The 22,251-nt window shown below is 39.4% G+C and overlaps 1 protein-coding gene across 3 annotated transcripts in view; it reads left to right on the top strand.

The window, feature by feature from the left end:
- KLKB1 (kallikrein B1) overlaps window positions 1-21,384 on the top strand; it is a 36,686-nt gene extending 15,302 nt beyond the window's left edge. For 2 of the 3 annotated variants that reach the window (XM_032413593.1, XM_032413592.1), the window contains exons 3-15: window positions 3,785-3,947; window positions 5,326-5,432; window positions 7,955-8,114; window positions 8,529-8,638; window positions 11,861-12,020; window positions 12,986-13,092; window positions 13,252-13,414; window positions 13,514-13,626; window positions 13,794-13,962; window positions 16,278-16,456; window positions 17,428-17,523; window positions 19,265-19,404; window positions 19,911-21,384. In XM_032413593.1, coding sequence (XP_032269484.1) covers window positions 3,785-3,947; window positions 5,326-5,432; window positions 7,955-8,114; window positions 8,529-8,638; window positions 11,861-12,020; window positions 12,986-13,092; window positions 13,252-13,414; window positions 13,514-13,626; window positions 13,794-13,962; window positions 16,278-16,456; window positions 17,428-17,523; window positions 19,265-19,404; window positions 19,911-20,090 — 1,847 coding nt within the window. In that variant the 3' untranslated portion in view covers window positions 20,091-21,384. The remainder of the gene's footprint in view (window positions 1-3,784; window positions 3,948-5,325; window positions 5,433-7,954; window positions 8,115-8,528; window positions 8,639-11,860; window positions 12,021-12,985; window positions 13,093-13,251; window positions 13,415-13,513; window positions 13,627-13,793; window positions 13,963-16,277; window positions 16,457-17,427; window positions 17,524-19,264; window positions 19,405-19,910) is intronic. The other variant, XM_032413594.1, reaches the window with a different exon arrangement.
- Window positions 21,385-22,251: the final 867 nt, after the last annotated feature.

The following is a 22,251-nucleotide window of genomic DNA, read 5'->3' as shown; positions in this document are numbered from 1 at the left end:
CTGAGTCTGTGTTGACTTAACACGGCCATACCATAATGGTTATTTACCTACCTCTCAGATGTATGGCTAAGATAAACACCTTTTGGATAAGGGTTACATTTGTAAAGAGATATAATTTCTTCAGGAAGAAGCTGTTTTTCCCCTCCTAAACCAAAATCCCCCCCATGTCTAATTGCTTTTTTGAGCCATGATCATTAAATCCATTGAATGCTGAGGAGTAGAAGCCAGAGATGCCATAGACCATGGCCACTTCAGTTTTATCTTTTTGGAAAAAAAAAAAATTATGATCATCCTAGGAAAATTAGAGGTGCAGGTAAGCAGAAAATGAGAAACTGCCTATTATCTGTGGTCTTAAAACACAGAAATGGCCACTGTTAAAAATTTTCTTTGGTCTTTCAGAAATTTGTCTACACATGTCTATTTACACATTTAACAAAGATGTTATTAATTATAGATACTTTGTTTATAACTTATGTTTCCCATTTATAGCTGTCTTTTTATACATATCATATTTTTTTAGAGCTTAGTAATCTTCCCTAGTCATGGTATTTTTGTATACACATTCTTATACATACATTCAGTTACTTCTGTAGAATAAAATTTTGGAAATAAAAATGTTAGAAAGGTGTGAATATTTTGGAAGGTTTTGTGATGTACATCATGAAATTATCTTTCAAAAAGGTGATTCTCCAGTTAACCCTCTCCACCAGCAGATAAGAATGATCATTTATCCCACTTAGGCCAACTCCAGTAGTTGTCTATATGACTTGATATATATTCACCTTTCTGGAAACTGTATCCTAATTTGTTTCTGGGAAACTGCTGCCTCCAAGTTTGGGTCTCTGAGGTTGTGACCCAAGCAGTAAATAGGGGCACACATCCTGCTGGCTACAGTGACCCGATCAGAGCCAAAGGTCTGCAACGAGACCTTTGCTTATACTTCTAGAAATAAGACTCTTCTTCTTACTATTATTTCCAATTGACTTGAACTATTGGAGAACGCAAAGCCCTGAGCTTCTGGCACCTTGTCACTCTGTGGATCCTGAGAGCAACAGTAACAGAGCAAAGGGATGAAGACAAATTCAATCTTGATGGGATCAGCCCAGTACCCTGTCCAGTGATTCCTGAAGCCAAATCTGCCATGGACTTTGGCCTCTGAACCAATACATTTCATTTATACTAAGTCACATTGAACTAGGTTTTTTATCATTTGCAGCAAAATCAGTACATAAACATTGGTAACTTAGATAATTAAAAATTTTTGCTAATCTGGTGAGTAAAATGGCATCAGCTGTTTTAACTTGACTGTACTTATACATTTTTTCTTATACTTACTATTTGCTTGTGTTTCTTTTGTAAATTACCTTTTCATATCCTTTGCCCATTTTTTTTAAATGTAGTGTTTTCTTCTCCTTATCGATTATGTAGTTTTTTTTTTTTTAACAAGACCAAATAACCTGCCCAAAGTCCATGGACACACGAGACAGTGTGACGTTATTTTATGTTATGGGATAACTTAATGTAACAGTGCTTTAAAACACTCTAAAATACAATATGAACAAGCCTATCCTCATTATTGTCACCACCATTATCATCATCATTTCCAACTTATGAGGATAAGCAAGAACACCTATTAGAACTTTCCTCCCAGCCTGTTCCAAAGTTGGTGTGTTTCAGTTGCCCCATTCTATCAGCCAAGTCACATGGCAGTTCACAAAGGCTTAGCTGCAGAATGGGAACTCCCAGGCTAGCACAGGGTATTGTTTGTACTCATGTTTGTGCACTGGAATGGGGGAGGATGGCTGCTTGGTAACTAGGAATCAGCCAAATACACCAACTATTTAAAACACAGGTCACTTTGCAGTTAGCGTTGTCACTGGACCAGCTATTCAGGGTTCTGTGTGTATCTGAAATCTAGGCCTATACACCTGGCAATTTGTATTCCCATAAGCTTCCACCTGAAGGGATCTCTGCTTTTTCTAAAAATGAAACTTACCGAAGGGTTAATCATCTTAGCCACACCTCCGAGAGGAAGAAAATCGATCTTGCTGGGTTAGGTCATCCTAATAGAGCTCATGGCTAGAATCCTCAGAGGGGTAGGATAGTGCAGAGGAAATTCTAATCTTCAGTGCTTAATGAAACATGTGTCTAAGCTGCCCATTCCCCGAAGGGCAATACAAAAATAGACGTCCTAGGGATGGACAAAGCTGTCATTGGAATTTCCTGTGGTTAACAGACAGTTGACAGACAGATAAATGCGCTGCCTGAGTTGGAAAAGCTTATTAAGCTGACTTTAAAGCGGGTCTTTCAAGGTAAACTCAAATTCATGTATTAAAGTTTACTTTTAATATATGAAACAGTAGAACGGTAAAGGTAGCACTTAATACTCTAATAATATGTGGGATGCAGGGTACTTTAGAACTGTGAACAATTCCAAACAGCAAATAGTTCCAAATGGATTTTCAATTTAGCATATGCATGCATTTGCATTTTCTTGTAGAAACCGAGCAAATAAACGTACTGATCCCAATAAGTACCCAATAAGTCTTGGTTTGTTTAAATTAAACTGAGATGAGGAACAATATTTGACATCGCACACTAGAAAAGGGAACAGGATTAGGAATGAAAAGAGCTAGGTTTCTCTCCTAGTACATTCACTAGGCATGTGGGTCTTGCGCAAGTCTGTATTGCCCTGAGACTCAGTTACTTAACTTCTTTCCGTAAAAACAGATCAAAACAAAACAAAAAAGTCAGAGGCATATACTGAAGTCTGCCTCTAACTCCCCTTACAGAGCTATTTGTTATGAAAAGGTTTTGAGAAAGAGATCCTACATTTTTTTTAATGTGTTTATTTGACTATAGTTGACAAATAATGTTATAATAGTTCTAGGTGTAGAACATAGTGATTCAACCTCTCTGTACATTCTATTCTCCACACCACAAGTCTAGCTACCATATGTCACCACACAACACTGTAACAGTATCATTGACTATAGTCCCTATGCTGTGCCTTTTATGCCCATGACTTATTTATTCCATAACTAGAAGCCTTTTATTTTATTTTATTTTATTTTATATTATTTTACTTTATAAGTAGGCTCCACACCCAGCATGGAGCCCAATGTGGGACTTGAACTCATGACCCTAAGATCAAGACCTGAGCTGAGATCAAGAGTTGGGCGCTTAATTGACTAAGCCACCCAGGCGCCCTGGGTATTATTTTTTTTTAAATATTTTATTTATTTATTTGAGAGAGAGAGAGAGCACAAGTAGGGGTGGAGGAGAGGAGAGGGGCAGAGGGAGAGGGAGAAGCAGACTCCCCGCTGAGCAGGGAGCTGGCTGTAGGGCTCAATCTCAGGATCCTGAGATCATGACCTGAACCAAAGGCAGATGCTCAACCAAGTGAGCCACCCAGGTGCCTCCCTGCCTGTTATTTTTAAGTCATGGTATTTTCGTAGCGTGTTAGACTACAGGGAGAAACCAAGCTAGAACTGTGTTTTTTTGTGGATAATTTATGTGCAAATTATCCTATGATTTTGTAAAAATCAACCAAGTTTTTTTATGTAGAAGTATCCATAGAATGACTTTAAATAACATTATGCCTTGTTCAAATAGTCACCTCAATATGTTTCATTCTACCTCTATAGTTAAAGTCCTGTTGTAAAGCTCTTTGGGTGTTTAGTGGAGGAAATAAGAAGGTTCAGAACACAAATATAGTTCTATCAAAATAATTATTTGCATTCATTCCAAATTAATGTTTTTTTTTTCAATTATTGTATCATAGGATGCCTGACTCAACTGTATAAAAATACCTTCTTCAGAGGTGGGGACCTAACCGCCACATACACCCCGAATGCCCAACACTGTCAGATGATGTGCACGTTCCATCCTAGGTGTTTGCTCTTCAGTTTTCTTCCTGAAAGTTCCACTAATGACACAGGCAAAAGGTAAAAGCTGGTATGTCATTATTGGAGAAGCCAGTAATTTTTCAAAATAGAACGAGTTGTGTACAAAAAGGTGTAGATATTGCAGGGTTATGTTTCTCAAATGAGGTCCAAGGGCCAGCTTCACTGGAATCACCTGGAGTGGTTCTTACATTAGCAGATTCTTAGGCCACAGCCTCAGACCCAAATGGTTCAGCCCACTGAGCCAAAGTGTCTTGGGCCTGGCAATATGCATGTCAAACAGTTGCTGCACTGACCTAAAGTCATAGACACTAGGCAGTGTCTATCCAAGGCCTCAGGAAGAATGCTTGAAAATCACTGGGTTGAGTGATTGTCTCAAGAAAGGGTCTAAAAACGGGTGAATATTTCACCTGAACAAGGGAACATACTATCTGACTCAGGATTGTATTTGTGGATGGCACAGTCCTAAGAAGGTATAATGGAAGGCAAATATTTTGTTGAGAATGTTATTGAGTAAGATCCAGAGCTTGTGACCTCGGGAAAGGTCTGTTCTGAATGGGCCTGTAGTGGGCACCTGTGGTATGATTAGTGTGTGTGTGCATGTGCGTGCGTGCATGCGTATGTAAGTGCGTGTGCATGCACATGCAAATATATATTATTAACTGGCATTTTGGAAAAGTAAGAGCCCTGAAAAAATAGCCATTGAAGATCTTATTAGGTCATAAAGTTGACTGAGTGTAGCCATGGTTTCATCACAATTTTCTCTCACTTTGATCAATATCCAGAATGAGCATTCCTTCGTTGTTCCCATTTCCATATCCATAGGTCTTTTCTTTTATCTTAACTCCATTTGAATTTAAAAACTGGGAATTAGATCATCACCCCCTGATTCTACATGTTAAACTTGTACAGAAAACCCAGACTCTGTGTGAGAGGGATCAACTTTAAGTTGAGTTAGGTTCAAGAATCCTTGTGAAAGATTGCCATTAGGATAGACATTAAAGACAGAATGAAGTCTACCATTAGTGGGAACCTAGAAGGAGTTAGTAAGTAAGCTGAACATCATAGATAGATCCAACTCTCATGACTGATTTAATTTCTTAAGTAAAAACAATCACCAGGTGAGAACATAATTCCCCAAATTGTAGGAACACGGGAAAAATCATTACCTCTTTAATATGATTGACTTTCTGTACTTAAAAGTGTTTTTTAAGAAAGAAAAACAATGCTGAAGTTAGGTATTACAAAGACTGTTAGATTTTATGGAATTTCCTCTAAGAGTGTTCTTTCCAGCAAGCATCAGAGAAGCTCTATTATTTTCCTTATTCTGCCATATTTATTAGTGTATAAAAAACATTAGACATCTCCTCAATGTGTGTTTATTATTCTACTTTCTAACTGAAAGTACTTTTAAAAACAGATTTGGTTGCTTCTTGAAAGACAGTGCTGCAGGAATCCTGCCAAGAGTGTCACGGACAAATGCAATTTCCGGACATTCCTTAAAGCAATGTGGTCATCAAATAAGTGGTAAGTTGTCGATTTCTGAGCTAAATCTGAGCAAATAATGGGTTTACCTTAAAATGTCTTCTGCATAAGCTCTGTACTGCCGTGGACATTTGAAGGGAGCACTCAGAAAGATAGCAGAGATTAACTGGATGTATCCTCCATCTCGTCTTTATCAGTTCCAAGCTCAAGGAACCTCTATTGCTTATGAGGTTAGCACTACAGTGTAAGATTTGTAGAAAGTGAATACACATTCAAATGATAGCTGCCCCCTTCTCCCACCCCCGATTGCAGATAAGAATCTTAAAGAGAACACAGAGGGCGTCTCTATCCCTGTTTTACTTGAGATAATTTGCACACTCGTGGTTCTCAGCCAGGGCTGATTTTGTCCTTCATCAGGGGACAGCTGGCAAGGACTGGAGACATTTTTGGTTGTCACAACACAGGGGAATGCTACTGGCATCTGGTAGACAGAGGTCAGAGATGCTGCTAAACATTCCACAAGGCACAGGGAAGCCCCCATGACAAAGATTTTCTGGTCCCAAATGTCAATAATGCAGAAGTTAAGAAACCTCATTAAGCCCCCAAACTGAAGGTCTGGGCTCTGTAAATCTTGCTAATGAAAATCATACTTCTTAGAAAAAAATGTGAGGGCTAAGAGGCCAGGAAATTTAAATTCTGACACTTATTGCCACTAATGTCTTGGGAAACAATTTCTAATCCTGTCCTAATTTAAGGGAGATGAACTATTTCTCTGACATAACTGATTTGAAAGCGAGAAGTACTGAAAAGATTCTCAACTGATGGGCTGGCAGAACCTTGAAATAAACATGTTGTGACTGTATATCATTGCTATTTTACCTTTACTATTTACAGTTAATTTTGTAGTTTCAAATTTCAGGTGTTTTATTTATTTTTTTTTAGGATTTTATTTATTTATTTGAGAGAGAGAGAATGAGAGAGAGCACATGAGAGGGGGGAGGGTCAGAGGGAGAAGCAGACTCCCTGCCGAGCAGGGAGCCCGGTGCGGGACTCGATCCAGGGACTCCAGGATCATGACCTGAGCCGAAGGCAGTCGCTTAACCAACTGAGCCACCCAGGCGCCCAAATTTCAGGTGTTTTAAAGTTTTCTATCCTCCCTTCCCCCATTAACACGACTCCCTCAATACATATGTGTGCTTTGTGCATGCATTTGTATAGGAACCAGTCCTTAGTTAGGAACATAGAGATCTGACTTAGCCAATATGTAGTTTACCTGAGGACGAGTACATGTCCTATGTTATAAGATCAAATTCATATCTTAATACAACTTAGGGCAAATCATTCGATTAAGCATTATTTTTAATTATGCCATCATAGTAAAATTTAAAGAACAGTATTTTGCTTTTCTCAATACTCCTAGTTATTGTTATTTTTTTCTCAAACTTAGTCTTACAGAACTTATTTAATGTTCCCTCCTAACTCTCCCTGAGTATCTCAAATTAAAGTGAATAATTGCTCCCAAGGACATAGAGTCCCTAAACTCGGGACCAATTTTGGTTTAAAACATTTATAGATAGGTTTATAGCTTTCCACTGATCATAAAGAAAAGTTTTTAGTTTGTAAGTATCCTATCCCAACTCAGCTGATTTTTTTTTTCTCATGTACAGCAGAATTGGAAAGAGACTTCATTTCTAGAATCTACAAACTCCTATGTGCATGAATCACTGTGAATTATCCACCGCCCTGCCCACCTCAATATGTAGTTTTTCCTACTAGTTTGTACATTTTCTGTCATTACCATCATTAAATCTAGCTTTTGACTTTTTCAACCTCTTAGGAGTGGAACATTACGTACAGCAGATCATGGTTTATACTGCTGGTTTCCTTATCCAAGGGTCTAACTAACAAATCTGAGTGCTTAAAAAAAAAAAAAAGCCTAAATCATAAATTTGGTTCACTATCTGTCCAAAGAATTACCTATATTTTTTCATTTCAACTGAAAGTGGAATTTAACAAAATTTTAAAGCAAGAATAAAGATGGTTTCATCATGAATATACAAAACTCTTCACCTTTTATAATGATTTGACATATAGATGTCAATGACAGGACCTACAATGAAATTCACAATCAGACAGAAGTAGGTGAAAGCTGAGAAATAAGCAAAGAGATAGAGAAGCTCCTTCACTCAGTGCAAGAAATTGAGGGCACATCAGTTTGCTTAATAATGCAGATCCCTTGCACAATCATCAGGACCCTCACTATTGTAGATTTGTCTGTCTTCCATTGCTCATTGATAATTTCAGGGTGAAATATTACCTATATAGTTACACATACCTTACAGTTTTGGAAACAAAGTAACTCCTTCTCCATGCTAGTGCTCTAAAACATATTGGAATGTGTTTAAGTAGAGTTTGATAATGTCATGATGTAATGAAAATTCTAAATCCCCTAATTAAAAGAGCAGTTGTGAAAAACAGAATCCTTCAAAACTACCCTGCCTAACGGATGATCTACTTCTATAAGCAAACTGACCAAATTTGCTCTGTGTATTTTATTTGTACAGCTTGCCACCGAGACATTCATAAAGGAATTGATATGAGAGGAGTCAATTTTAATGTCTCTAAGGTAAAAAATGTTGAAGAATGCCAAAAAATGTGCACCAACAGCATTCACTGCCAATTTTTCACATATGCCACTGAAAGATTTTACAATGCAGCGTACCGGTAAGTACATTCATAGTGTTTGTTCTTTCTGATGGTGCTTTTAAGATTTAATTGTACTCTTTGTAAACTTTTTCCCCCAATGGAAGACCAAATAGGGCTTTTAGACCTAACCACTCTGCTTATTTATTTACTCGGTTCTGGTGTCATTTTGCTAAGGAGAATAATTTCCATTTTGGGGAAGTGAGGGTTTGGTTGAAAAATGTCTCCCATCCCATTCTCACCCTAACCTTCCCTGTGCAGAGCAGAAAAATGTCTCTTTGATTAAAAACACAAACCCCCAGACACACTCAGTATCCAAGTCATTGCTCTGATTGCTTTATTTCCCACTGACCAAGGGTCATTTCAATGCAAAAAGGATTGCTACATGCATCTTGCAGTTTAGGAAGAGAAGTAACCTCTTTTCTTCACATTTAGAAACGCCTGTCTTTTAAAGAACAGTCCAGGAGGAACGCCCATCAGTATAAAGGTGCTGACTAATGTGGTATCTGGATTCTCACTGAAGCCCTGTGCACTCTCAGAAATTGGTAATTATATGGCTACTATTTCCCTATGTGATTATAGCACGCAGAATTAGAGTCCCCCAAAGACATCCGTATTCTAATTCCTGGAACATGTGTATGTTACATTACATGGCAAATGGGGCTTTGTAGATGTGATCAAGCTAAGGATTTTGAGATGGGAGATTATTCCAGATTATGTGAGTGGGCCTGATGTGGTCACAAGAGTCCTTATAAGAGAAAGAGGAAGATAGAAAGGTCATAGTGATAAGTTTTGAAGAGGTTACACTGCTGGCTTCCAAGGTGGAGAAAAGATCCACAAGCCAAGGAACGCAGGTTGCCTAGAAGCTGGGAAAGGCAAGGAAACAGGTCCTCCTATAGACCTTCCCAAAGGAAAAAAGCCCTGCCGACATCTTGACTGTAGCCCGGGGAGACCCATTCCAGGCTTCTGACGTTCAGAACTGTGAGATACTAAATTTGTGTTATTTGCAGGCACTGGGTTAGCGATAATTTGTTACAGCGATAATAGGGGACGAGTGCCGCAATACTGCAGAGAAACCCTAAGGTCATTTCTTGGTGGTGTCCGTTGTCTAGTGAAATGACTCAACCATAACGAATCAAGAAAGTGCTGTAGTTTCAGACATTTAGGTAATTTCAATTCAATTATCCAGGAAATTGTCATGGCCTTCCACCTTATTTAGTGACCAGCATGTTAGTGATAAGATGTTACTGAAACTGAATCACCAGTACTCAATGCTACACAGTATCCAGTGCCAGGTCCCGCCAAACTCCGCAGCAGGTGCTGGGTGAGGACCCCCTGAGGGAGACTGGGAAGTTGGCAACAGGGCATCTCTTTTCCTATTTGTTTCCATTCTCCTCCAGTCCTTACATGCCCAGAACCAGTAAGTTTCCTAGCCTTTGATGGGGTATTTTTGGGAGTGTCAGGCATGCCATCAATGTGCAGACAGGCATTTCGCAACTTTGCCTTGGCCTTTGCTTTCTGCTGACCCAGGGCGCAACATCAGCCAGCCTGAGAGCTTAGGACTTTCTCAGATCTCTCATGGACATGTGCACAGCCCTGGTCATGCAGCCCTGTACTTGTATATGGCCTTCTAGAGTCCCAGGAATATGGCAAAGATTTTCACCACCACCCTCTTTCCCTTCATTTTCCTTTTAAGAATTTTGTCAGCTTGTTGTTTGCTCCAGCTATTACTGTTGCCCTAGGAAGCTGCAATGTTACGTAACTGGCACTTTTTGTTTGTTTTCTTTTTCTTTGCTCTTGACAAACACTTGCAAGGAAAAAGCTGTTAATACTGAAGAAAGCTCTGAGTCATGTCAAATAAACTCAATCCATGTGAGTGGAATTTTCCTGAGAATTTCCAGACAGGTCAAATAATGGTGTTTAACTGGGGATGGGGATGGAGTATTGGAGTAGCCCCAAACCCACTCCACCCCCTCTAGGGCTGCTAGACTACTGGCTGGTTTCCAGCACGATTGTGGGGCTGTTTTCAAGGTTTCCATGGTGCTGGGGAGAGGAGAATGGGAACAAGGCAAATTAAAACCCCACAAAACTCACTGTTCTTATAGATATTCAGCTGTTTTTCTTGAATAAGTACTCCTGGACTGTTATAATTTGATTAATTTTTATTAATTTCTAGAGTTCTGAAAACATTGATTTTGACAATTTTGCCCATGCTCTCATTACTTCCATGGAGGAGAGGATTTTCAGAGGTCCTTCCTCTGTCATTCCCACTCACATCCTGTAGTGCCTTTGATAAAACAAAACAAAACAAAACAAATGAAACCAAAACACTAGCTTTAAAAAAGAAAATGGTCTTCACAAGATAGCTCCTGTGTTTTTGTCACCTGGATGGGTCAGGTAGTGACCGAAACATTGCATACAGCTCTGGGTTGCGTATTTTGTGTGTAGCAATGGTCAACCCTGAGCACTTCCAAAGCGGGTAACCAGGAAAGTAAGATATCTAGAAGTAATGGAAAACACAAACTGGCTAGAAGAATAGGTTAAAGGCATTTAACCTGAAAAAGATCCGGATGACTGTCTTAATTTTTTGTTTATAGAGGGCTTTCATTAGAGATTAGATTAATCTGTGTGGTTCCATTAGGCAGATTAAGGTAGATGCTCCTATGAAGAAAATAGGAAAAACATTCCTAACACCTAGAATGGTCCAGAAAAGAATTGGGCCTTGCCATAAGGTAGTGAGCTCCTCATCACTATAAATATCTTAGTAAAAGGTAAACAACTTGTCAGGGACGTCCTTTAGGGGATGTAGTTGTAGGTTGGCATGGATGACCGTAAATTCTCTTCCAGCTTCCAGAGTCTGTGTTTTGCTTTCTTTTTTGAAAGATTTAATTAGTTGAGACCTAATTTCCTAGACTGCCCCTATGTAGATATTATGTCACGGGAGGTACTTTCTCTTGATACAACTATGTTCATTTAAATTAGGACTCTTTTTGTCCTTCTTATAATTGCTATCATTATTCCATAATTTTAATAAAATTTATGTCATCAAATTGAGTAAACTGAGTAAATAATATGAACACAAATAAAAGTGTAATTAAGACATAAGATTAGGGGCATCTGGGTGGCTCAGTTGGCTAAGCATGCGACTCTTGGTTTCAGCTCAGGTCATGATCTCAGAGTCCTGAGATCGAGCCCTGTGTCAGGCTTGGCACTCAGTGTGGAGTCTGCTTGTTCTCCCCCCCCCCCATAAATAAATCAAATATTTTAAAAAATAAGATTATATACAGGTAATGAAAGTGGGCTTTCTACTGTTCTAATTTCAATGGACACATGGCATTTTTGTTAGCTACCTGATATTTTTGTTAATCTGTTTTTATTAAAATCTTTTTCATATTATTCAGGAAAATGTAACATTAAACCTTATCTCCTAAAATCCGGAATTCATGTTCAGGGTAAGAGAAAGAAACTCTGAGCATATGCTAAGTAACCTAAATATTTTGCACAGGTCAGGATGGAGCTAAGAGCCTAGGTTGAGGTATTTCATTTCTCTGACATAGGAGTCCATCTCTTATCAGATTTAGACCAATTTTTCCTTCTTCCAAATGGCAAATAACAAGTCTGAGGATATTTTAACAGACACTGTTTTCACTTAGGATATCTGGTACTATAAGTAACCGTCATAATTTCCTCAGTTATGATGACAAAGGACAGGTCACTTGAGCGTCGTGTCACTTGCTGAGGACTGTCTTCCGTCTGTGAGTTCATAGGTTGCCGCATGGACATTTTCCAGCACCTCACATTTTCAGATGTGGACATCACCAGAGCTGTCACCCCAGATGCTTTTGTATGTCAAACCATTTGCACCTACCATCCCAACTGCCTCTTCTTTACATTCTACACAAAGGCGTGGCATCTAGAACCACAAAGGTGAGTAAGACTGTGTAACATTTGCTACTATACTATCATCACTGTAATTTTATAGTTTGAATCTTTGAAAACTTTTGTTCATTTCCCTCAGAGCACTTGAAGCCACGGATTAAGTAGGTCCTTTCCTGCCAGGTGTAGATTAGTTAAGAGCTCAGCTGACTTTTCCACCTACCTTCTCTTCCTGAAACATAGCATTGGATCCATGGAAGAAAAGGATCCCATACCTTTCTTACTGATCTTAATGTTTTGTCTTATTAACTTGAAGTAAAACCCACTCACTGCCAGCCTATCCATTAATGTTGTCTCTGATTCCTGTGTTTCAGAAACTAGAGCCCTGTTTATCCTGATTGATCTCTTTACCCTCTGATAACCTGCCTTTTTTTTTTTAAGATTTTATTTATTTATTTATTAGAGAGAGAGAGACAGTGAGAGAGGGAACACAAGCAGGGGGAGTGGGAGAGGGAGAAGCAGGCTTTAAAACAATAAGATTATATACAGATAATTGATGCAGGGCTCAATCCCAGGACCCTGGGATCATGACCTGAGCCAAAGGCAGACGCTTAACGACTGAGCCACCCAGGCGCCCCTTCCCTTTTCCTTCTATACATAGGTGGCACTAAGAGAAAGGTGCATAGTTATACAATAGCATCAGCAGCAGAACCCCCCAGAATTTGGTCTTGGCTCTTTTTTTTTTTTCTTTTTCTTTTTCTTTTCAATGAGAAGGTGGACCTTTACCATTCTCCTCTTTCCAGGTTATCTATGCCTATCAGTTTTCTTCAGAGGGAGATGTGGCTTGGTTTACATTTGATCTCTGATTTATTAGAGTCCTGTGGTCTGCTTTACTTTGAAAAGAGTTTCTCAGAGGACTAAAATTTGCAGAGGTGCTTTTCAAAATATGAAGTGCTTTTGTGTTTGCTTTAATGCAATTTTGTTTCTCTCTCTTTTGCTTTTTTTTTTTTTAATAGAAATGTTTGCTTTCTTAAGACTTCCAAAAGTGGGACACCAAGTTCCCCTACTCCTCAGGAAAACGCCGTATCTGGATATAGCCTTTTAACCTGCAAAACCTTACCTGGTAATGTGATTCAATAATAATAGTACATAAAATGTGATACACTTTATGATCTTCTAACAAGTAATGGCGATGAAACAATCCTCAGTACCGAAAACCTGGGTAAATGTGGGTTTATCGCTGTCTTCATTTTATATCTCTCTATGTCTCTAATTCACACAGAGCCTTGTCATTCCAAAATTTACTCAGGAGTTGATTTTGAAGGGGAAGAACTGAACGTGACCTTTGTCGAAGGAGTGAGTGTTTGCCAAGAGACTTGTACAAAGATGATTCGCTGTCAGTTTTTTACTTATTCTTTACGCCCAGAAGACTGTAGAGGAGAGAAGTTAGTGAAATTTTATTTTTCAAAGACTGTCAGCAAGACAATTTCATGAATTATCCCCCTCTGTGAAGGTTTAATCTTTATACCGATCATTTTATCTAGGTGCAAGTGTTCCTTACGATTATCTCTGGACGGTTCCCCAGCTAGGATTACATATGGGACACGAGCAAGCTCTGGTTATTCTTTGAGGTTGTGTAGAAGTGGGGATAGTTCTGGTGAGTGAGCCTCACTTGTTCATGGAACCGTAAAGGGATGGCTGTGTCGTCTTCGTAGCTTGCTTAGTCTGACGTAATAGAATTATTATGTATTTTGTTTTCCTTGGCTGAGGTGAACTCTGACTCACCTCAAATTCCAACCGTTAATGTCAAGACTCTCTTTTTAGTCTGCACAACAAAAACAAACACACGCATTGTTGGAGGAACCAACTCTTCTTGGGGAGAGTGGCCCTGGCAAGTCAGCCTGCAAGTGAAGCTGAGAGCTCAGAGCCACCTATGTGGAGGGTCAATCATTGGACACCAGTGGGTCCTAACTGCTGCCCATTGCTTTGATGGGTAAGTTTTGGATGCATCTTATCCAGCGTCTTAACTTGCCTTTTTGTTTTGAAGAATCTGTGATCAGTGTCTCGATCATCATGTCAGTGTATTAATCAAAGTTTATTTTTTGACAAAAGACATTTTAAAGCAGGGCTGGTATTCAAAATGTCAAATAGCTCATAGGACCTGTCTGAGCACTGAATGATCTGACCTAGCAGAACACAGTGTGGTCTGTTTGCAGGATTGACACTCTTGGGGGCATGTTACTCCTGCTTTAAAGAATAAGGAAAAAATGCCCCACCTGCTACCACCTCCATCCGCCACTCCCCAAATATATTCTTCAAAGACTTAATTTCCAGGCCCATAGAGATTTTACTTTCAGCTCTTCGATTCACAAAGGTACTGAATAATATTAATAATGAAAACAAAAATGCAAATTTATTACCCTATAGAGTTCAGCGAATAAAATCAGATATAATATTCTAAAACACTTAGACTTTGTAGTTAGAACAGGGCTTGAGTCCAAGCTCTGTCACTTATTAGAGGTATGAGTGACCTTGGGTGATTTGTAAATCTCTCTTTGCTTTATTTCCCTACCTGTGAAATATGAATAATAATGATATCTAATTCATGAGTTATTAAAAGGGTTAAGCGACACACTTAAAGTCCTTAGCACTATACCTGGAACATAAAAATTACAAAAAAATAAGCTATAATTAAATAAGAATAAGAGTTTATAAGAGATAATATACACAAAAACACTGATTTAATTGAAAGAAAACCACTTTGCCCCTATCTGCACGATTTTCTCTATAGTTTCATGCAAATACATCTTGCACCTCTCAATGATGATAAAAATGTCCAAGTCTTTACCAAAGATAAGACTTTGCTTTAGATCAGAATTTTAGGTTTACTTGGTATGTATTCATATTTAATAAAATTAATTTAGGGGCACATGGGTGGCTCAGCTGGTTAAGCGTCTGACTTTGGCTAAGGTCATGATCTCAGGGTCCTGGGATTGAGTTGGGCATGGGCTCTGCACTCAGCGGGGAGTCTGCTTGTCCCTCTGCCCCTCCCCCTGCTCATACTCTCTCTCTCAAATAAATAAATAAGATCTTTTTAAAAAAAGAATTAATTTAAATTTTCACACTTCTCAAAATATATTTTATTATTTGATTTTTTAGATTTATTTTTATTGTATTCTGATTTTGTTTTTTGGCCATGCCATGAAGTGTGCTTTATTTTCATTAACCATACAAATAATTTTCCCTAACAGCCCAAGGCAAACTGGAGGATTGGCAGTTCGAGCTGGGGGTCCTCTGAGATCCCCACAGGCTGGTGGCATCTGCTCAGGGTGCCGGGTTCACGGCCCAGCTTGTCACTTGTCCATTTTGCAGGTGGTTCTTTATGTCAGGACTGGGCTCTCTCCAAGATGACAGGGGTGGGGAATCCTCCAGGCTTTTAGGAAATTTCTCTCTGCCTCTCCTGCTCAGTGGTCTCCGGTGGGAGAGCCTGTTTTCCTCAGCTTGGCCTTACAGAAGCTGGTGATTCCTGGCTTGTCTGTTACTTTCTGAAATCACCCTGGAATTCCTCTCAGAGCCCTGTGCCTGGTGCTCCCCCTTGCCTTGCTGCAACCGGAAGCCCAGACAGAGAACTTTTATTTATTTTTTTTAAGATTTTATTTATTTGAGAGAGAGAGAGTGAAAGAGAAACAGCACGGGAGAGGGCAGGGTCCAAGGGGAAAGCAGACGCCCCACTGAGCAGGGAGCCCGATGGGAGGCTCCATCCCAGGACCCTGGGATCATGACCTGAGCCGAAGGCAGACGCTTAACCGACTGAGCCACCCAGGTGCCCTAGACAGAGAACTTTGAAATAACACTGAAGCCTCCCTAAATTTGCCCAATGAGGGGGGCTTGCGTAAGATCAGTCTGACCTCTTGACAATTCTGGATATTCTGGATTTCATGGAAGCAATTGCTTTCAGCTTTGCTGAACTGGGCAGGATTTTCCCATAATAAACTGTGAATCTCTCCCAACCGGTTTCACTCAGATTTGGGACAGCAACGTTCTTGTATTTTTACTTACAGTAACATGAAAGAACTACACAAATGTACATTTTCAGTGTTTTTAACTAAATCTTCAGAGATTCAGTACTGCTGCTGGTGGTGATGACAAATTGTGTGGAAGAGAAATTAGATAAGTAAAAATACGCCGTATGTAGTATTTTCTTCCCAGAAAAGTACTATTTTCAAAAGGTAAAGTTGAAAGGAAAATGGGCCAATATCAAAGGCTGGTCTTTCTGGTTTCAAATAGGTCTTTATTCTTCCTTCCTAGGCTTCCCTTGTTGAATGTTTGGCGCATTTATAGTGGCATTTTAAATCTGTCAGAGATAACAGAAGAAACACCTTTCTCACAAATAAAAGAGCTTATTATTCACCAAAATTACAAAATCTCAGATGGCGGTGGTCACGATATTGCCCTAATAAAACTTGAGACTCCTTTGAATTATACGGGTACGGAGCATATTTAAGGAGAAGCTATACAGCTGAGTTCGGTGGTTTAAATTTTCGCATCAGTTTGAACGAGAGGGCAGAATCTAGACAGATTATCCTTATTTTCTGGTTGGTGGAGTGGGGGGAAGGTGAGGAATTGCCAAGGGAGACACCTGTGACTTGGATAAATCTCTTCTACTTAAGGGGTAAGAAATAGTAATTGGTTTCTTCAGGCAGGAATAGAACTGCATATACATTATTGAAATAATACACCTGGTGAATGTCTTGGTCCTTTGGGAAGCATGGCTCCCTTTGACAAGAATAGCAGGATTACTACTGCTTTGGGCATATTAGGAATATAGAAAGGTAAGAAGGGCCAGATACTAATTCCCAGGTCTAACTTGAGTAGAGACATCGAAGCAGCAGGAAGCTCCGGGAAGCAGGTAGTGTGATGGTGGGAGGTATGGCCTCTGTGGGACAATGCTCCCCAGTTGGTGAACGCCCGCTGTCCCGTAACGATTCTGTGACCTCGGGCAAGTTGCTTTTACCTCTTTGCACCTTGAATTTCCTCATCTGTAAAATGAGCATGACAGGCACCTGTTGGTTTGTTATAAAAATTTCTAGTTAATAAGTTAAAGCACTTAAACAGCACTTAAAATAGTGCCTATAACAGTGGAAACACTCTGTTATTACTATTAAGTGTCACAAACAGGGTAAAACACACCAACTTCTAAATGCTTTTGACAGAAATTTTGTTCCAAGTTTTAAGGTTTAATCCAGAAAATCTGACACCAAAAATGTCATATGAAAATGAGTCTGATGATGAGAAATTTTCTTGAATCACTGACCTTAGCAACTGAGCAGAAAGAAAAAGGGTCATTCTTCTTGGTGCTACCCTATGGAAAGAGAATATGGGAAAAGGAAAGTGTGTATTTTTGGTCAATATCCATAATTTTATTTAACCAAACTCTAATCTCAAAACTACTTTTCAGAATTCCAAAAACCAATATGCCTACCTTCCAAAGCTGATACAAATACAACTTATACTAATTGTTGGGTAACCGGATGGGGCTTCACAAAAGAAAAAGGTACAGCATGACATTTTAAATGTTGTTCTTAAAACAAGTCTTTTATGTTAAAGTACATGGAGTGAATCCGTTTAACTGGCCTCTGTCTGAAATTTCCTCCAAACTCATGACCTTTCCAATCTATCTATTCTCAAATATTTACTCAGTGATTTCTGAGATGTATTTTTGTTTGGGTCTGGAAAAATTTATAAGGTTACCTTTTAAGCATCTTACTTAATAATAAAGATCACTTGTTTGACTTCATATAAAGGACTGGTCCCATATAACGCTACAAGACCACTCAAGCTTATCCTGTCCTCACTATTAATAATGTTCCCATCTCTCAGTGCTGTCGCTCTGCCTTCATACTAAGGGCCGGGAGTATAGGCAGGCACACCATCTCTCTTTCTGGAAGGCTCTAAATCTTTTTGTTGTTGTTGTTGTTTCATGCATCCTTCCTGCAATCTGATGAAGCTGGTGAGCCACTTCTGTAATGGTGTTTTAAACACTTAAAGAAAACACACAGAAATATGAAGGAAGCCAGTGAAATTGCAATAGAGTTATCAAAATACTTTTAAAAGATGTGATATGGTAACACATGAGTTTCTTTACTAATATGTTAAACAGCAAGTTTTTCAAGTAACTACCATAATTTTGAAATTGTGGTGAGCACAGCTGATATTTTCCGTTATCGGCCCTAACTGTCATGTGAAAATATCACGACTGTGATGCAAAAATATCTGTACTCTCTACTGATGGCGAAGTCCTCGATACTGCTAATAGTCCCATTTTTATTGCCTGCATTCAAAACTGAAGGTAGTGTTAGACTTCCATTGGAGATTGGTGAAAATAAAGATATTTTCCTATCCAAGTTTATAGAGCAAGTGAATTCTTTCTGTGGACCCCAGTTTAAGAACTCCTGCTCACGGGTAGTTGGTGTATCTCAGTTGCCCTTGAATTTCCCAGGAAACAGACTATTCTCCCTTTTCAAAATTTTGTTCCTGATAGACAATATAAGGAATAATATTTGCATCATTCTTTATGTATTTAAGGATGTCAAGCTCTTTCCTTCTTTCCTAATGTAGTCCTTTATTCAATGAATTCAGTTTTTTCAAGTTTTTGACTAGTACCTTAAGACAGGAAGAAATTTTAAGAGTAACTTTAACTAAACAAGGAAAGCTCCCAACATATGTTCAAGGGGAACCTGGACACTGGTGGAAATTTAATTATTTATAAATAAATTGTTCTTCATGGGAAATACTTGCATTTACTCGAAGAACAAACTACTCCTCTGTTGCCAGAGGTTTGGTGGGGTTTTTTTTTTCCCCCAAATCATATATTTTAAAATGATCGTGTTGAATATATAAAACAAGAACTGAAAGGTAAGGACTTCCAGCTTTTGGGTTGGAGGTGATAGGAGGGAATTTCTGAGAGGTTTCTATTGAGATAAGAGGATGGCAGAGAATCCAGAGGCAAAGTCTTTGGTCAGCCTGGGGGGCTGGGGTTGTCTTAACATTGCACGACAGAGGGAAAGCACATGCTCTCTCTCTCTCTCTCTGTTTCTTTCTCTCTCTCTCAATTTCTCTCTCTTTTACTCTCTCTCTCTGTTGGTGTGATTAACTCTACTTTTTCACCCTTACTATTCTTATCTAAAGAAATGACCTTAATGAAAAGTTCATTATTCTGATTTGCTTTAAGACTTTAGTATTTTCATACTCACTGTATTTCCTCCTTCTGAAATTTCATATTGGTTACCTCATAGGGGAAATTCAAAATACCCTGCAAAAGGCAAATATTCCTTTGGTACCAAGAGAAGAATGCCAGAAAAAATATAGAGATTATGAAATAACCAAACAGATGATCTGTGCTGGCTATAAAGAAGGAGGAAAAGATGCCTGTAAGGTAATACTTTCAATTATGAAAAAACACACAGTGGTCTGCTTGAGAAAATCAACTGGAAAATATATTCTCCATAGTATATTTCATTATATTTTTCTTTAAAAATTCAGAGCCAAATAATCCAACAATTTCATAAGCAACCTTTGATGAACTGAATATATATGCATATATATAATTTTTATTATATATATGTTACAATCTGTGCAGAAGCATATTATGTTTAAAGGGAGCACCATTGTACATATAATTGTACTAAAATATTAGAGCATTAGATCCATTTGACATTGAGATTATGATGTCAACATTTCCTTGTTGGACTAAACAGAAAATTCAACCATGCATTATTAAATTAAATTATTTTCATCACATCCAACAGCTAATGAGGAACATAAGCCACCTGAAGAACTATAAGGAACTGTATGTGTGTTGTATGCAATGTGGCTACAGAATTTTAAAGGCACAACTGTCATACTTTCTATTACTTTATTTTTCCACCCACTGTGACACAGGGGGATTCAGGCGGTCCCTTAGTTTGTAAACACAACGGAATCTGGCATTTGGTGGGTATCACCAGTTGGGGTGAAGGCTGTGCCCGCAGAGAACATCCAGGTGTCTACACCAAAGTTGCTGAGTATGTGGACTGGATTTTAGAGAAAACACAGCCTGGTGATGGGCATATCGGTCTTTGATGAAGACACTGGCGTGAAGAAGCTTTATAGAGGTGGGAAAGAGCCCAGTTTGTAGCGTAAGTTTTACAGCTTGGGTCCAAGTCAAATACTGAGCCTTGGGGTCCTCGTCTGCAAACATGTGGAGAGTGGTATCTACTTCATGTCCTTGTCATAAGGGCAAAAAGAGACAATGCACACAAAAGCTGCTGAGGAAAATGTCGTGCAGAGGCAGGCTTTCAGCATTCAGTAACAATCCTAATAATGGGAGATAAAAAATGACCATTTCCATGATTATTTGTTGTGAAATAAAATGGCAAAAGAATGTGATTTACAAGTGTTTTCTTCTGATTGTGAGACAGAATGGAAGGTAAGCGACTCCCGATTCTAGCACAGTGCTTGGACTGGGTCTCTCTTATCGGACTGCCGACTCTGGAACTCAATCTATCTTAGGGATGGTAATTTCTTCTCTCTTCCTCACCTGCATGGTCATGAAAAACTACTACTGCCTGACTCACTCGGGGTGAAGAGCCAGTGAGCTTGGGTTTTGTTCTGCCAAGTGTAGAAGGTACACTTTTCCAAGAAAGAGATGGGTTTTCTGAACCTGGGAGAATAATAGTGCACTTTTTCATTTGGGCTTCTTACCTTGTTACCTGGTGTTGGCACAGGCCCTGGGGTTGGGTATGTGGGAGAGACCTGCCAGGTATCACACAGCCTTCCTGGAGGACAAGGAATCTCTCTGTGGGATGGGGTGAGGGTGTCAGTAGATACTGGGCTCTGCAGTAGTAATTCAAGAAGCATCGCGTATAAAGTATTTCATAAATTCAGTCTTGTCAATTTATGGTGGTAGGGAGCAGTCCTGGGAAAAAGAGTTGACATAAATCTGCATAGAACACAAATTCCAAACTTGTCAGTGATTACCACGACTGATACCAGCCTGTTGGATTCAGTTCAGTTAAACTGACTTCACATTTACAGAATTGACCGTTGACAAAATATTGTGCAAAATAAGTAGAAAAAATAGAAAAGTGAAGTTTCTAAGCGATATTTTTTTCCTTCCACACTCAAAGACACAGTAAGTGGTAGAAAGGGCTAAAGCTGGGGGCGCTGAAGGAAAACCATGAGGTCTGGATTATTCATATTCCACACACTAGGAAACTGAAGGCTGGAGAGTTTACTCCAGAAATGCTCTAGATTTTATAAAACGTGACTGGGTTCCATGAAATAATTAAAAATAAATACAACTTCAACTTGCACTTTGGCATGCCATAAAGACGGTGGTCCTTGTTCTGTGTGGGCGTCATTTTATCTTTAAAGGGGTGGGGTGAAGTGGTTTGCTATGAGAATCTTTTATCTCTGGCTTCTAGTATTAATTTGAATGGGTGTTTGCACAGGACTTTGGAATGCTTGCTGGGCAAGCACTGGTCAGGGAATGACCTCATTTGGGCAAAATCGGGAGGAAGTTTTGAAATGTGGACTTCCCCTGGGATATGAACGATTATTTTTAAGTTGCTGATCAGGGCCCGCCGTCCTGGCATGGTCCCTGTTACTCACCATGTTTTCATGTACAGAGGCGAACAGGAAGAGCCTTCGTGGGACTGAGAAACGTGCAAGAGGCTAAGAAGGTGAGGGGTTGGAATGACTTCACCCTCACGAGGAAGAGTGAGGAGGAGGTGTGGGTCACTGGCCGTGCCATCCAGGAGAGGGTGGTGGCAGCTCAGGGCCGGGAAGCTGGCACGGCTCTTGCCGATGACAACAGCGCATGCACACGGGGGACACACAGCACAGGTGCCCATCTAATCCGAGGTTAGCCCAGGGCTCCAACATCCATCTCATTCCTCATCAAGGTGTGCGAGACCTCTAATTTAAATGGAAAACTTTTAATTATTGTTTACCTCTATCTCCTCACTAAATAGTGAGCAACTTTGAAGGCGGCTCTCTTACATTCATATTGCATATAAATGGGCATTCAGTGAATGTCTAATGAAGGAATGCATCTTTATTCTAAAGATGAGGCAGTGAAGCCTTGAAGAGATACAAAGATTATCTCTAGGTCCACTGGCAAGGACAGAGCCAGACTTGAGCATGGCATTCATATATCCCAGATGGTGTCTCTAGCCCCGATCATGTTGCCTCATTCTATGAGAAGGATAAAAGGTGACAGGAGCATTTATAACCATTATTT

This window comes from Phoca vitulina, unplaced genomic scaffold (genome assembly GCF_004348235.1).
Source record: "Phoca vitulina isolate PV1807 unplaced genomic scaffold, GSC_HSeal_1.0 scaffold15, whole genome shotgun sequence".
In the NCBI taxonomy this organism is placed as follows: Eukaryota; Metazoa; Chordata; class Mammalia; order Carnivora; family Phocidae; genus Phoca; species Phoca vitulina.
This window is presented reverse-complemented; position numbering and strand designations above follow the sequence as displayed.